Source organism: Pseudogymnoascus verrucosus (assembly GCF_001662655.1).
Source record: "Pseudogymnoascus verrucosus strain UAMH 10579 unplaced genomic scaffold scaffold_19, whole genome shotgun sequence".
NCBI classification, from domain to species: Eukaryota; Fungi; Ascomycota; class Leotiomycetes; order Thelebolales; family Thelebolaceae; genus Pseudogymnoascus; species Pseudogymnoascus verrucosus.
Window position 1 is genome coordinate 103,951 of NW_017263670.1, and position 15,145 is coordinate 119,095.

The window sequence follows — 15,145 nt, forward strand, 5'->3', positions numbered from 1 at the left end:
ATATTGTCTACAGTAACTATTATTGACCTTAACTATTTGTATTGTAATTGAATACTATAGGTCTACTATATTCTTCTATATCTAATATATACCGGCAAGATTGGAGAGTTGTCGTCGATATCTCTATTTATACATCCTCCTCTTCCTCCCCACTCGACCTACCCCTCGGTCTCATCCCCAGTCTCACTTCTTCCTCGCCATCAGCATTATACTCCCCCACTCCATCTCAACCTCGACATCCCTCCAGTTCTCGCCGGCTTCCTTCCACTTCGGCTCCGCCGCGACCATGGCATCAAACAGGTCATCGACCACATCTCCCTTCCCACCATCCTTCCTCGCCTTCCTATCCGGATTTGCATCCGCCCAATTGATAAACGCACTAAACGTCCTCGTATACCCTTCCACATCCCTCAGCGTCATCCTCTTCGCCATCACCACCTCCCCCTTCCCCTTCTGTTTCCCCGTAGTAGCAGGCTCATACTCCCTCCTCTCCACCGCCTCCCACCCCTCAGCCGGCGGCACAATCTCCCTATACAAATCCCTCAACTTATTCCTCCCCGGCTGCTCCCAATGCGGCCCCATCATCCCCTCCTCCATCGCATAGCAGTACCTATCCAGAATCGCCGTCGCCCTCGGATGCTCCACAAAGATATTATCCTTGTACCCCCAGAACGCCACCGTCCCCTCCTTCCGCACCACGCGACTCAGCTCCGGCCACACCTTCGCAAAGTCAAACCAATGCGCCGCCTGTCCTGCTATCACAGCATCGACACTCCCACTCGGTATATCGTCGAGGCTCTCCGCAGACGCCTGCCGGAAATCGATGTTGCTGAACTCTGGGCGGTCGACGATGGAGGAGCGCGCCTGCGCGATCATGGATGGGGAGGGGTCGGTGGCGACGATGTGCTTGAATGTTGGGGAGAGGCGGCGCGCGATCAGGCCGTGGCCGGTGCCGAGCTCGAGGAGGGAGGCGGTTGGGCCATGGTGGTAGCGGAGGAGGGTGTTGTAGAAGGTCTGGGAGTAGGTTGGGCGGAAGGAGGCATAGGAGGAGGCCGAGAAGGAGGATTTACTTGGAGGGGGGGTCAGGATTGTGGACTTGGCTTGGAGGGGAGGAAGGGATGGGTGTTGCGCACGCGAATGTAGCCATTGTTGGCTGTTTCCTGTGTAACGTCGGCTATGGCTTGGAAGGACAGCTGGTTCGTCGATAAGCGCGGTCGGAAGTAATTCCCAAAAGCAAGTTCGCTGAGTACAAAATAAACAGCGGCGCAATTCAAACTCTTAATTTGATAGTATATGTTAGAGTAACTATGATACAGCTGGTAGACTGTTGGAGAAATATGAGGGGGAGCTTGTTAGCCTAGGTTCTCCACAAAACCCCACGGATGGACGGATCCATAACGCTGACATCCCCCAACGGACGCTAAACACAGAATTCCGTATTCGACAAGTAAGAAGTAAATTCAGAAAATTCAGCTTGTGCTCAGTGTCAATTAATATCTGTATATACCACGAGTAACATTGGCGCACATTTATCTATTGCATATCGAGTTTTACACTTGTCATTGTTGTAAGATAGCATCATATTTTTAGATACAGATCACGTGCAAAGCCATGAGGTAAACAGCATTATAGCGGTGCTAAGACGGAGAGTATTTAGACCGTACCCTTCTTATTGAACTGCGTTTGGCCTTCATAATCATAACTGAGAGTTCTACGGATCTAATTTCTAACTTATGTGACCCCTACTACCCCTATTCGCCAAGACCCCCCCTTAGACCTTTATATAAGCCATTTTCGTAACCTTGCCGAGGAGCAGATAATTTGAAAATAAAAGCATCTTTCCTCTTAAAATTCATACTATACCTCTATCGCCCAAAGTCCGAGATAGACAGTGAGGAATGACGCTATTTACAGTAATTATAAGTAAAATAATTGCTTTTACTTACGCAAGCATATAATTATCACATATAATTGCTCCAGAGTATGGTAAAAATAAGAAAATCTACGAATTTAATAGAATAATAAATCCTCGGATATCACAGTGTCAATTAACACCCTTGGATGGCACCAGTATCATTGGAGGCAATCATATTTAATTGCATGAAATAATTCAACTACATTAATAAATTCTTACTCTCCAGCCGTGTGTCTGAGAAGCTGCTTCATCAAAACGACGTGGGTCGGTTGTTTAAAGCCACGTGCATATCTACCGGCTGGGCCTGGCCGGATCTGCGACAACAACGTTAATGTTGACGTCCCCTCACACTCTCATGGCACGAGTCAATAATACAGTTCCTTCCGGAATTACGGTTAATCATTCATAATTTAGAAATAAATATTGGCACGCCATGCAACTTTAACTCCATCTCTCCGCCATTTAGTTCTCCCGTCCTGCCAGGGCCTGCATTTCGATTCATGGGTTAATATATTATAGATTGCCATGGGCCCTGCCTCGGAATCCGGACCATGTCTCCTTCTACGTCCCCCGCAATATCTCTTTCTTTTCTTCGGAACCACGCTGCCGCGAGACCTGTCTCAATGTAAGTGCTAAAATGACGGCATCACTTAGCTGCTATAAAGGTAAGGGATGCGCCTCACCCTGGCGCCATCCGCATCTCCTTCTTCACCACTAGGTTTTCCTATCATGCGTTCCTTATCTGCGGTGGCCCTGCTGGCCGCTGCATCGACTACCTCCGCGGCAGTTTTTGAGGCAGAATCTGGGACTCTTGCTGGCGGCGCAGTCATCGCATCTGACCTTCCCGGCTTTTCGGGTACTGGATACGTGACAGACTTTATCGATGATACTGCCAAGCTCACCATCAACGTGGGGGGACTCGATGCTGGAGACTACGAGGTCAAAGTTCTCTATAATGCTCAGTATGGAGATAAGTTCACAACCCTCACTGTCAATGGGGGCTCTTCAACCGAAGTAGCTCTCCCAAATGTCACGACGACGACGTGGCAGACAGCAACAGCAGGAGTGTTCACCTTCACGGCTGGCACGAATACTGTAGCCTTTGCCCGCGATTGGGGTTACTACCTCATCGATGCCATCACTGTCAACCCCCCGCCCGTAAAGCCTGTCGTTGTCGTCGACGTTACAAAGGGGGCCGTAGCTCAAGCAGAAGATGGAATCCTCAACGGCGTGACTGTTGGCAGCTCTGTCGCTGGCTTCTCTGGCACTGGATACGTAGAAGGTTTTGACGCGGATACCGACAAACTCACCTTTTCGCTCCATAGTGACAAACAGGCTCTGTACGATGTGATCCTAGGCTATGCTGGCATATACGGAGGCAAGCAGACAACCATGTCGGTGAACGGTGCCGGAGGAGGCGAAGTCGTCCTCCTCGATACGTCTGCGGCTGCTTCGCCATGGGCCAATGCCACTGCCGGCCAGGTCCTTCTCAACGCTGGGAACAACACCATCTCCTTCTCCAATGACTGGGGATGGTACCTTCTTGACGCACTCTACGTCTCCCAATCGCCACCACCAGCACCACACCAGGTCACCAAGGTGCTCGTTGCCCCCAACCCCCTCCCAGAGACACAAAATCTCTACAACACGCTTCTTGCTAAATACGGCTCCGGAACTATCTTCTCCGGCCAAGCCGACACATCCGGCGTTACCTGGCTCGAGCAGAATGTTGGAGCCACCCCCGCAATCATTGGCCTGGACATGATCGAATACAGTCCCACCCGTGTCGTAAGTTCCGCTCCCAGCAACTCACTCGCAACCCCCGCTAACAGATACAGCAATATGGATCTGTCAGCACAGCTGTCGAAGATGCCATTGCATTTGACAAGCGCGGTGGCATCGTCGCCTTCCAATGGCATTGGAACGCCCCTAGGTACGGCCCCTTTATCTTCCCTACCATACATAACCTCTAACACTTATAGTGGCCTGATCAACAGTGACACTGTCCCATGGTGGAAGGGCTTCTACAGCTACGGCACAACCTTCAACCTAACCGCCGCCCTCGCCAACCCCAAAGGCAGCGACTACGCCCTCATCCTCCGCGACCTCGACGCCATCGCGCTCCAACTCCTCCGCCTCCAAGCCGCCCAAGTCCCCGTCCTCTGGCGCCCCCTCCACGAAGCCGACGGCACCTGGTTCTGGTGGGGTAATTTCGGCCCAGAGAGCAGCAAGGCATTGTACAAGCTCATGTACACGCGCTTCACGCAGCACCACAAGCTCCGCAACTTGATTTGGCTGTGGAACTCCGTTACCCCGTCTTGGTACCCTGGTAATGACATCGTCGATATCCTCAGCTACGACTCCTACCCCGCAGCCGGCGACCACGGTCCCGTTGGCGTGCAATACCAAGCCCTCCTCGCCCTCGGCGGGAACAAGAAGATGGTCACCCTCCCAGAAGTAGGATCCATCCCCGACCCAGACATCCTCAAGGCCTACCACGCCGATTGGTCCTACTTCGTGACCTGGAACGACGAGTACATCAATGCGGACACCTATAACAACCTTGCGTTTAAGAAGAAGGTGTATGCGGACCCAACGGTGTTGAAGCTTAAGGATCTAGGGAACTGGAAGGGCGTCCAGGTGAAGTATGGACAGTGTGGTGGGAATGGGTACACGGGGCCGACGTTGTGTGTTGTTGGGACGAAGTGTATGAGCATTTCGCCGCCGTGGTACTATCAGTGCTTGTAGAGGGTGGTGATGCAGGGAGGGAGAGGGTAGTGATGGATTTGGTATATAGGGGGTATGGGAGATTGTACATAGCATATGTACATACATAAGCGGACGGAATTCAAGCTTGCATTGCAAGAACTTGTGCCGTCCAAAAGTTTAAACTATGTGTGATCGAACTCTTTGTCAGGAATCTGCTAGCATCTAGACCGCGTTTCCCAAATCTCGAAGGACAACCGCCTGTGCCTTTGATCCATCTTCCTACCTTATAGCCCTAACTGCGAGTCCGTAACGAAGTGACCGCCAGCCGAACACCTGTAGCCGCCATTCTGTTTAATCCATCTGAAGCCGGCAGGACAAATTCCTATAGTCCTCAATTTCTGCTGTGCCTTCGCCTCCTTCCTTCGCTCTTCTTCCACCGCCTTGCGCTGTCTCTCTAACTCGGCAAAAAGCTCATCTTGAGCACGACGTTCCTTCTCATGCTGAAGACGAGCCTCCTCACGAAGCCGCTTGGCTTCTTGTAAGATAGACTGGTCTTTATTGTGCTTAATGGCTTGCTGAAAGGCTTGTTCAGACGCGTGCTCTCTCTGCTGGAGAATTTTGGTAGTATTTGCTGCATCAGCGCTTGCTTTGATGAGTTTCTCGTATTGCTCTTCCTTCTTCTCGGCTGCTTGTTTGTCACGCTGGAGTTGTTCCCAGACAACGTCGCTAACGCCAGAGTCACGCTTGGTTTCGTTTGCCGGGGCTGCTAGTGGCACATCCTTTGCTAATTGTTGAGGAGTCTCAGCCTCCGAAGTGTTCATAGCGGAGCTACTAGAAGCAGATGTCCGAGGAGGTGGGGGTGCCTGGATAGCTTGGATATGAGCCATCATATCACTGTGGAGAGAGTTAGGTCGAATGTTCGTTGCGTCTTGCCTCTGGTTACGCTCAGAGATCATGGAGTCGAGGACGGTGCGAACATGATCCTCCGTGACGACGGCAATGGTTTCCTTCATAGCACCAGCTTTCAAAAGCAGGCCAAATATGCCCTTGGCGATTGTTTGCACGTCACGGGCATTGGCCCAATTTGCGATCCTGCTGAGGGTTTCGAATTGGTTTAGTGTTTCCTGCTTGAAGGCTGGAGCGGGAACCTCCAAGGCTGACAAGTCTAGGTCTTTCTTTTTCTTTCGCATGTCGAGTTGACGGCCTCTTAGCAGCTGAATTAGTAGGTCGAGGCAGTCAGTAGGCTCTAGTCCACGAAAGATTATGGCTTCTGGAAAGCGACTTGTGAGACCAGGATTTTGCGCCATCAAACGGTTTATATCATCGTCATAACCAGCTAGAATGACAATAAGCTTTTGAGCATATTTCAACTTCGTCAGGCAATCCACGATTTCATCCATTGCTTCCTTGGCGAATCCATCCCCTGCAAGGCGATAAGCTTCGTCGATGAAAAGGACTCTGCCTAATGCATTCTCAAGGACCTTTTGTACCTTGGGTCCAGTTTGGCCGACATAGGATCCTACCAGTTCGGTGGCGGAGCACTCGACAACATCTGCTTTAGCAAGAAATCCCATATCGTAAAAGACTTTGCCCATTTTGCGCGCAGTTGAAGTTTTTCCAGTACCTGTAATTTGTTAGACGAGTAAATATCTTGCTTGTAGTCCATCCGACTTACCAGGTGGGCCACGGAAAAGAAAGTTGAATGGAATCTCTTCCCTAGGATCCATATCCATTGATTTTAGCTCTCGCGCCGCATTTTGGTAGCCTTCGAGCTGAGATATGATGGTCTCACAACCAATTACGCCTTTGAAGAGCAGATGGACATTTGTATCTGCACGTTCGCCTCGATCGAAGTCTTCGTCAAAGTCAATGGGCTCGAAGCGCGAGCGGTCATCACCACCGTTCCCCTCATTCAGCCTTTGCTGCTGTCTAGCTTTGGCATGATCAAGGAGAATATCAACTTCACCTGCGTTACCAAAGTTAGGTCGATTGCGAGCCCGTCGTAGCACATCCATCGCAACACGTTTGCCTAGGTCTGTCGTCTTGAATGCTAATTTCCCAAGCTTGAGGTCAAAGATCTTTGCCATTTCTCCGTCGTCGAAATCTTCAAACACAAATGCGGAGGCAAGGGGGAATCTCCTACTAAGACCAGGATTGACCTTCTGGAACATCTCTTCCATCTGCTCCTTGTAACCTGCGAGTAAAACACATCGATCATCACCTGGCACACTCTGTACCTCGGCCACTATGGTGTCAATCACTGCAGTCTTGTAAGGATCGCTAGTAGAAGATTCACCCAAGGAACCACACAAGCCGTATGCTTCGTCTATTAGGAGAACTTTGCCTACCGTGGAGGCAAGGATCCCTTTAGTTGTAGACTCGGATGCGCCAAGGACGTTGCCAACGAAGTCGGAAGGGTTCTTTACAACAACTGTATGATGTTAACGAAAGTCACCCTTGACTAGTGGTAGACATGATTTTACCTTCGCCATTTGATAGGAACCCAAGATCCGCCAGAACCTGTCCGTACATCTTCGCAACAGTCGTTTTACCCGTGCCAGGGGATCCAAGGAACACTTTGTTGAGGGAATACTCGATTAGAGGCGCCTCGTCCAGCTCGCGCTGATAGTTGAACTGAACGGTGCCGAACAAGGCCTGTATTGTTTTCTTGACAGCTGACAGGCCAATGAGATTCTGAAGCTGTTTCCAAGCCTCGGAGTTGTTCAGCGCTTCAGTAGGCTCAGGGCCGAGGAGATCAGCACTCGTGAACAAGAAGTCGTCTGGTTTTTTCCCGGCACGCCTCTCTTTCGAGATTCGGACTGCTTGTCTGCTTGCAATTTTGGAGAGAGTATTTTCCATCTCGCGCGCATTGCCGAACCCCTCTCGTCCTCGTCCTCGACCAACGCGCCGGGCAACAATGCGGGAAAAGAGACCACCTGGCCCATCTTCGACGTCCATTCTGTTTTCATATCTCTTGTTCATTTTATGGGCCAGTATCTGCAGTAACTCGTCGTCTTCGTAGTCCTTGAATTGAAATTCGTGCGGAAAGCGACTTGGAAAGCCAGGGTTATGTGCAAAGAATTTTTCCATCTGTTTGTTGTATCCAGCGAGAATGAAGACGACCTTTCCCGTCAAGTTTTCCACTTCTGCGAGAATGAAGTCAAGAACAGCAGTTCCTCCAAAGTTACCACCAGATGCTAGCTGGTATGCTTCATCAATGAATAAAGCACCACCACCATTATTCTGAATATCCTCTAGCTTCTTTATGCAGCCCGGCACTCCTTCATTTGCGAGAGCTGCACCTGTTGTCTCGATAAATTGACTCCCAGGCAAAGCTCCGACAGAAGTGAGGAACTTGGCATAGAGCCGAGCGACAGTGGTTTTGCCTACGAGTGTCAACAATTGAGCTCGATTATTATTACAGAAGGGAATAACAATTGCTTACCAGTTCCAGGATTGCCTAACAAAGAGGCCCCGAAGCGTTTGCTCGACATATCGAGACCTTGACGCACAGCAGTATCCACCTCTAACTTGATAGCAAGGAACTTGTCCTTAACGTCTTCCAAGCCAATCATGCTCATCAAATCATCAAGAGCTTTATTGTCTGCACCTTCGTAGCGTTTGAAATGCTCCCACTGCTTTTTTGCTGTTGACCAGTCTTCTTCGTTCTCCACAGCCACTTTCTTGCCCGACGACTTAGACGCAGGAGACGCTTGTGGTTTAGTGCAGGACTGTCGCTGCTTTTCAAGATTATTTGCTGTTACTTTAAGATTGGCTAGGTCCTGCTTCATTTGCTCAAGTACCCTGGCCGAGTCTTCAGCCTCACGGTGATCTTTTAGAATGCGTTTCTGGTGATCAATCTCAGCTTGACTTTCCGCAAGCTGTCGTGCATAAGCAGCCATATTGCTGTCACGTTCGGCATCGAGTTGTGCATTTCGATTTCGAATTCGTTCTCTCTGTCGATCTTCCTCTGCACAAATCGCGCAAGCCGCCTGAGACTTTGAGCAAGGGCGCTGGGATCTATGCTTCTGTGAACAGACAAACTGAACCAATGCCTGGCATTCCATCTTGGAGTGATCATACAGTTGATGGCATTTAGAAGGGCAGTAATGAGTGCCACAGCTTAATTGTGTTCCGCTTTTTCATATTAGCTAAATAAATCTTGGTGTCGAGCAAGACGAACTTACCATGGCTCCGAACATCCGCCATCAGGACATTCAATGTCAAAATCTCGAGCTGTCTTCAAAAGGACTTTCTTGTGCGGATGCTGCTGGCACTGGACTGGAAGACCGTCATATAGATGGCCGTTCTCCTTCATGAAGTGCAGGAACGGCGACCATGCTTGATCTGCATTGCGACTCTTGAGGAAGGTTTGTGCATTGCCAATCATGATGAGTCCGTCACGGGCTCGAGAAAGCAGGACATTAAGTCGCTCAGGCGAAAACATGAACCCAATGTCGCCTTTTTTGTTGCTACGCGTGAGAGATACAATGACAATTTCACTCTCTTCACCCTGGTAGTTATCTGATGTAAAAAAAATTAGAAAAGGCCTTGGAACATAACAGCCATTAACATACCGATCGTGGAGATTTTGATAGGGCGTTTGTTGATATTTGCGCTGACCTCCGAAAGTAAACCTGCTTGAACAAGATCGAAAGAATCGAGATCGTTGAGAACCGGATCGTTCTCTACCATAAGTTGATCACGAAGGAGGCGTAGCTGCCCGAGATATGGAGTAAGTATGACAAGCTTGTCAGTCCCGTATCCTTGTTGCCCAAGATAGCGGACGCATTTCAACACAAGGTCAACCTCGAATGAATTACTCTTGCTAGTCTTCGATTCAGGGTCTCGACGGTCTGCAATCTCTTGAGCATCAACCTCTGGATACACGTGGTTGAAGAAGACTACTCGGTCTCGGATCCCACGCACCGGTGCCCGATTCAGTGTCTTATCAGCATCTTGAAGGCTAGGGTATGTTAAGTGCCTGACTAAAGATGAGATTTCCGGACACATGCGGTGTTGCTTAGACAACGTGGTATGGGTATAATTTGCGAGCACAAGCCGTTCAAACATGGAACGATTGAGGTCATATCCATCGCCTTTTTCGACACTGATTGCGTAATTGCTATACTTTGGACGCAACTGTTTGTGATCTCCGATGAGAATGAGCTGCTTAGTATTAGGCGACAGTGCAGTCAGAACGTGGCTTTCCAGAATTTCGCCAGCTTCCTCAACCAGGACAACTCCTGGTGCGGCATTGCGAAGATCAGAAGCATACTTAGCGGCAGCTGTTGTGGTGCAACCAATGACTCTCATGCTATTAAGAGTCTGTGCTGTCCTCTCGCCTAGGGCCTGTGCTAAACGCTGCTGATATCTGTTATATCGTGAAAGTAGAGTGGCGACTTTGGACGCTTGTTCGTCTAGCAGAGCGGTACTCCAACGTTTCAAACGTTCCAGTCTAGAAGTCGCGTCCATGGCCCAAACTTCATTATGTTCTGCAATTTGCTTTTTGAAAATACCAGCATCCTCACCTCGCGACCATCTGTCATAGAGGTAATCTGGTTTGATTTCCTTTCCACCCTTGCCAACGCGCGTCATTCCATCTTCCTCGTCAGGTACAAGTAGTGCTGGGTAAAAATGATCATCATCATCGCTGAATTCAAGATAAGCAAGTATGTCCTTCCACGATACTCCAGTCTGGGAATAAGACTTGAGCTCAACTGACAGCTCAGTCCGGTAGTCCTCGACGAGTTTTTCTAAGTTGTTGACTATCTCCCACCCGGCGCGAGATTTATTATAGCCACCAGTTTTTTGTCTCTCGAACAAGTTCAAGGGCGCGGTTCGTGGTGTAGATTTCGATCCAAGTCGAACGACACTCTGCGGTGGAATCCCATTGTCAAGAAGGTCCTCAAGAAACTGATCTAGTGCATGATTGGTATAACTTAGAACAAGAATAGTCTCACTTGTGTGCTCGTACAACGCTTTTGCGATCAAAGCACCAATAAAAGACTTGCCCGTTCCTAGTGATGTCAATAGTTGTGATTAAAAGAGCACACAGTTGATGAACTTACCTGGCGGTCCTTGTATCAGACTCACAGACTGTCCCAGTCCAGCGATGAGAGAATCCATCTGAGATTGATCGAGATCGATAGGTTGGTCTGTTTTAAGCAGGCGTTGGATGACCGAACTGCCCTTAACTCGCAGCTCGTTAACAAATGCGCTGTCAACGGCTAAGGTAGTCTGAGATGCCTCGTCTGGAACTGTCCCTAGGAGAAATTGCGCGAGTGGAATATCTTTCATATCCTGCAGACATCGCAGCACAGGCTCATAGGCAAAGAACGGAGTGTCAACTTGGATATAGTCAACTGGCGTTGCTCCCTTTAAAGCCAATAAAAGGGTTTTGAAAGCATCGTCTCCGCATATCTTCAAGGTGATAGCCGGAGGATCTTCAAGCAATCCAGCTTCATCTCTATCCAGGATGGCGAAAGCAACGATCTGGTCTCCTTGTAATAAACAGCCGAACGATTGATGTTTGAGGGATCGTGGGTTGTTTTTGAGGTAAGTCTTTCTTTCCAAAGCAGACATCTTTTCAAACTTTTCCATGCCAACCCCGCAGTGTAGCTTCAAAGCACATTGCTTCCATTTCTTCGGCTCACCACATTCACTTCCAGCAAGACTGAGGCTCTCAAGGATGACGGGAGATCGTCTCCCTTTCTTCTTTCCAGTCGCGATGCGAACATCGTCCCTCAGCTCAGCAAGCATGTCTTCCCGAAGGAGGCGAAACTGGTTATCCAGGTGAATTCCGACGCGATTTTCAGGCTCAGCTAGAGGTATTTCTTTGGCCGGTCTGTAGAATGGTTGCGTGTCCGACATGAATTCGTCTGCAGTGGGAAATATTGCTATCTCGCGGTAGTCAACGAAGTCGTTGTCATGTCGACCTCCTGGTCCAGTATTGTCCGGGTTGGAATGTGCGCTACTTTCTTTAGCTTTTAAGAAGTGCTGAATTTTGTAACCGAGAACGCGAGTTTCATGGGATGATGATTCTAGAAGAGATCTTGAATTCGTTACAGATTTCGCGGTTTCCATTACTTCGATGTTGTCATTAGAAGGCATCGAGAGAAGCTCCCAAAGGAGCCAAGCAAAACCATGTGTTGCATTCTCACTGAGAGAGCCATTTTCATGTGAAACAACTAAGGCGTTCCAAAGAGTGGGAGGATCAGCAATGATGACAAGGATATCCTGAAGAAACTGGCCGCTAGAAATTTGCTTGATGGCAGGGTCAGAGATATATCCAAGAAATACTGCAATGGATTGGTTGATGTAGTTTACAGACGTGTCGAGCCTCAGAGCTCGACGAAGTGCGTCAATAGACAGTTGCTTTGCAAAAAGTCTCTCTACACAGGTTACACGGTCTTCTTGTGCGCATAGAGCTTCCAAAAATAACTTTGCACGATCAGCATTAGTGATGGAGGACTTCCCAAATGCAATGGATCGAAGGAACTTGTTCAATTGGATCGCTCGATCTCCGTTGGATGCCATTAGTATATGGCAAGGAGAAGACGCCGTTTGCCAATAGTGACTTTGAGGGAGCAGTGGAGTCTAAAAACAGTAGTTAGTTAGTGATAAATCAGAACATGTTGTAGGTGAATCGTAGCTGAGAAAGTGCTTAACGTACCTCTAGCTAGCAGTAGGGACAAGTCTTCGTGATGCAGCCTCCAAAAATTTCAAACAAATCTCGATCGACTTGTATATTCCTGGTAGAGAATTGTTTTCCGATATGAGCCTTGTAGACAGGATCGACTAGTGTAAAGGGCAGGTAAATGGGATTTCGACACCAAGAAGAGCTCTGTACATTCTACTTCCAGGCAGTCTGTCTAAGCTCCTCACCTGTCAATGACCAAGAATTGTAGCCTAAAAGGAAGTTCTGTGAACACCAACTATAGTTCTACTTCTCTTCAAAAACGAAAACAAAGAGGATAAAAAAGAAGGAATCCTGGGACCATCGAACAAGGCGCGATGGTTGCCTTCTTCACGTTACACAGCCGCACTTCTCCACCAATAGGGATCTTTAGCTATCAAAGACAATGCAAGAGACCAAAATCGACGTGCTCTGCAGCCGAGAAGCAAAGGGATAGACCTACCTCATGTGGTGCCAACAAACCCTACATAAACGCTCATTTCTTGTTTCCGGACCAAGCCGCTGTAGCAGCTGGTTGAAGCCTTTCTTCCCCGATGATCAAACTTAATCTTGCTTCAGCGCGAACAATATTTGATTCAAAAGTTGGTGAGAGAGAAAATTTACGAGATGTTCTCGTCAAGCAGTTATGATCGATTTGGCGGGCGTTCTCGTGGTGGTTACACTGCAACACGTCGAGGCAGTGGACAAGGCCGGCGTTCAGTAGCTCCTGCGACTCCAAGAAGTCCATCCCCGCCAATCGGTCTAGTCTTGACTACCATCCGTTACAGCGAGTTGGAGGCCGATCAAGCCTCATCTAGCGATGCCAAAATCACAGGCCTAGAAGATGTCGCATCGTACAACTGGCTCAAAGCAAACGAGCCAACGATCATGACTCCTGGTTAGTATTCTCACAACTTGAGTTCTTATAACATCAAAAAAGCCCTAACATAAGAACAGGCAAGCCTCCAAAGTGGACGCCCACAGCTAGGCCGACTAAGCTCGCGGAAGACAATCCTAACGGCATTTACTATCGAGACCAAAACGCTGCATACTTTCCATCGTATCCTATGGAGCCGGTGGTTCGTTCTATCTTCGAGGAGCGCCCTGATTTCAATGCCCAGGAAGTTGATGTCTTCGGTTGCGGAAGTACGTTTGGAAACTTGCTCAGGTTCGCCCGCAATGTCGAAACTGAGAAGCCATTTCGATTTCTAGTTGAGGCGGTGGGGGAGACAGTCTTTTTTATCCGAAGAGAGAACTCGCCAAAGGAAGTGATTACAGACATTCGTGGTTATGGGCATAGTTTCCCTGAAGCGAACACTACCTGGGATGCCGACCTCCAGAGTTCCAATTCTCATCAACGCATCATCCGCTACCAGCTTGGTCATCTCAACACAATCATTCGATTTGAAGCGGACGGCTATCTTACAGAGAAAGTTCCAGAGAAGAAGACGTATGCCAGCGCGGAAAATCGGGAGGTAAATGAAGACTTTCTCGTGTCAGCCCTCGCAGCAAACACCATTAGTGCCCACACGCCCAAGAACTCAGACAGCCTAAAGGTTACTCGAGGTCAAGGATCTGTACCCCAGTCTGCAGTTTTCGATCTGAAGACGCGCTCAATCAAAAAGAAGCACAATGACACCACGATATCCGACCAAATTCCCCGGCTTTGGATCCGCCAGATTTCATTCTTCGTTCTCGCGTACCACGACCGTGGCCTCTTTCGATCAGAAGACGTCACGGTCCACAACATCGAACCAGATGTCGCCAGGTGGGAGAGCGATAACAAGGGAGACGTGCGTAAATTGATCGGCCTTATCAAAAAGATTGCGGACGTTGTTAAGGATACCCCGAGACGAAAGCTGGAAGTCCGGTATCGATATGGGCTTGGATTGGAACTGAGGGAGCAAGTCGAAGGAGTGGCCTCCGTCTTGCCTAATGATCTTGCTGCACGGTGGGCTGATCAAGGTGATCGGGCAGAATCTATTGCTGTAGCTGTCGGTAATAGCTCCGTTGATGGAGCCATAGGTCTTGAGGATGATTCTATTGAGAAAGGGGTGCCTCTTGACGAAAAGATTGTTAATGCTTTGGACGATGATGATGACGAGTATGATTGGGACAAGAAGGAGGATTATACGGCATGTTCGATGGAGAGTTGTAATTATTGCGGTCATTGCTCGTATTGAGATTTTGAAGGGATAGCGGTCATATATATCAGAAGGGGTTGCTTGATGAACAGATGTTCAGCAAATAGTTCCTTAATAGGAGAGTAAGTGGCAAACGTCATCATACATTTTCGATGGGTTGTGTCTCATCTTTATGAAACACCACACGACCATTAGCAGAACCCAAGGTCATTATAATTGAATGAGTCTACGAGTCTTAGTCTTATGAGTAAAATAGTAGAGTAGGATCCTGCTATTAAGTTAGGTTGGTGATCTTGGGACCCTGGAAGCCAAGAAATTGAAATTTCGTCGCGACACCACTCACTCTTCAAGAGCCACACTATTCTCAACGCAAATTCCCAGTAGAATACAATCCCGAATCGCGTCATAGAAAACGTGTTAGCCACAGCTTCAAAGCCAATTCCATTAATCATACTGATTGCCACCAGATCGCTTCACCGTTTCGGATTATTGACGTGACTGGACCAACCAAATGTGCAATATTATTCTCTCCATTGATAGACACCAACGCATTCATATGATTCAAAGAAGCTCATTGACTCTATGTGCTGTATATGTTCGCTATAGCGTTGAATACTAAAATTATTGGCTAAGACAAACGTCATTTTATGTAGAATATGACAATGTACACGTACTCTTGCCATATCTTACCTACATTTG

At 48.5% G+C, this 15,145-nt stretch overlaps 4 protein-coding genes across 4 annotated transcripts; 2 read left to right on the forward strand and 2 right to left on the reverse strand.

The window, feature by feature from the left end:
- Positions 1-5: 5 nt before the first annotated feature.
- Positions 6-1,323, reverse strand: VE01_04811 (uncharacterized protein). Its single transcript, XM_018274279.2, has 2 exons — positions 1,134-1,323; positions 6-1,069 (listed from the first exon to the last, which is right to left on the reverse strand). The coding sequence occupies exons 1-2, from the start codon at positions 1,145-1,147 to the stop codon at positions 184-186; spliced, it is 900 nt and encodes a 299-aa protein (XP_018130778.1). The 5' UTR covers positions 1,148-1,323; the 3' UTR covers positions 6-183.
- A 922-nt stretch (positions 1,324-2,245) lies between these two features.
- On the forward strand, positions 2,246-4,760 carry VE01_04812 (uncharacterized protein). The gene is made up of 3 exons (XM_018274280.2): positions 2,246-3,703; positions 3,754-3,848; positions 3,898-4,760. The coding sequence occupies exons 1-3, from the start codon at positions 2,588-2,590 to the stop codon at positions 4,661-4,663; spliced, it is 1,977 nt and encodes a 658-aa protein (XP_018130775.2). The 5' UTR covers positions 2,246-2,587; the 3' UTR covers positions 4,664-4,760.
- Positions 4,761-4,785: 25 nt separating this feature from the next.
- VE01_04813 (uncharacterized protein) lies at positions 4,786-12,597 on the reverse strand. Its single transcript, XM_018274281.2, has 8 exons — positions 12,300-12,597; positions 10,696-12,223; positions 9,202-10,644; positions 8,812-9,148; positions 8,070-8,761; positions 7,108-8,010; positions 6,300-7,055; positions 4,786-6,248 (listed from the first exon to the last, which is right to left on the reverse strand). The coding sequence occupies exons 2-8, from the start codon at positions 12,161-12,163 to the stop codon at positions 4,909-4,911; spliced, it is 6,939 nt and encodes a 2,312-aa protein (XP_018130776.1). The 5' UTR covers positions 12,164-12,223; positions 12,300-12,597; the 3' UTR covers positions 4,786-4,908.
- A 152-nt stretch (positions 12,598-12,749) lies between these two features.
- On the forward strand, positions 12,750-14,692 carry VE01_04814 (uncharacterized protein). Its single transcript, XM_059463644.1, has 2 exons — positions 12,750-13,200; positions 13,260-14,692. Exons 1-2 carry the CDS (start codon positions 12,930-12,932, stop codon positions 14,483-14,485), a joined length of 1,497 nt encoding a protein of 498 aa, XP_059319733.1. The 5' UTR covers positions 12,750-12,929; the 3' UTR covers positions 14,486-14,692.
- The last annotated feature ends 453 nt before the right edge of the window (positions 14,693-15,145 follow it).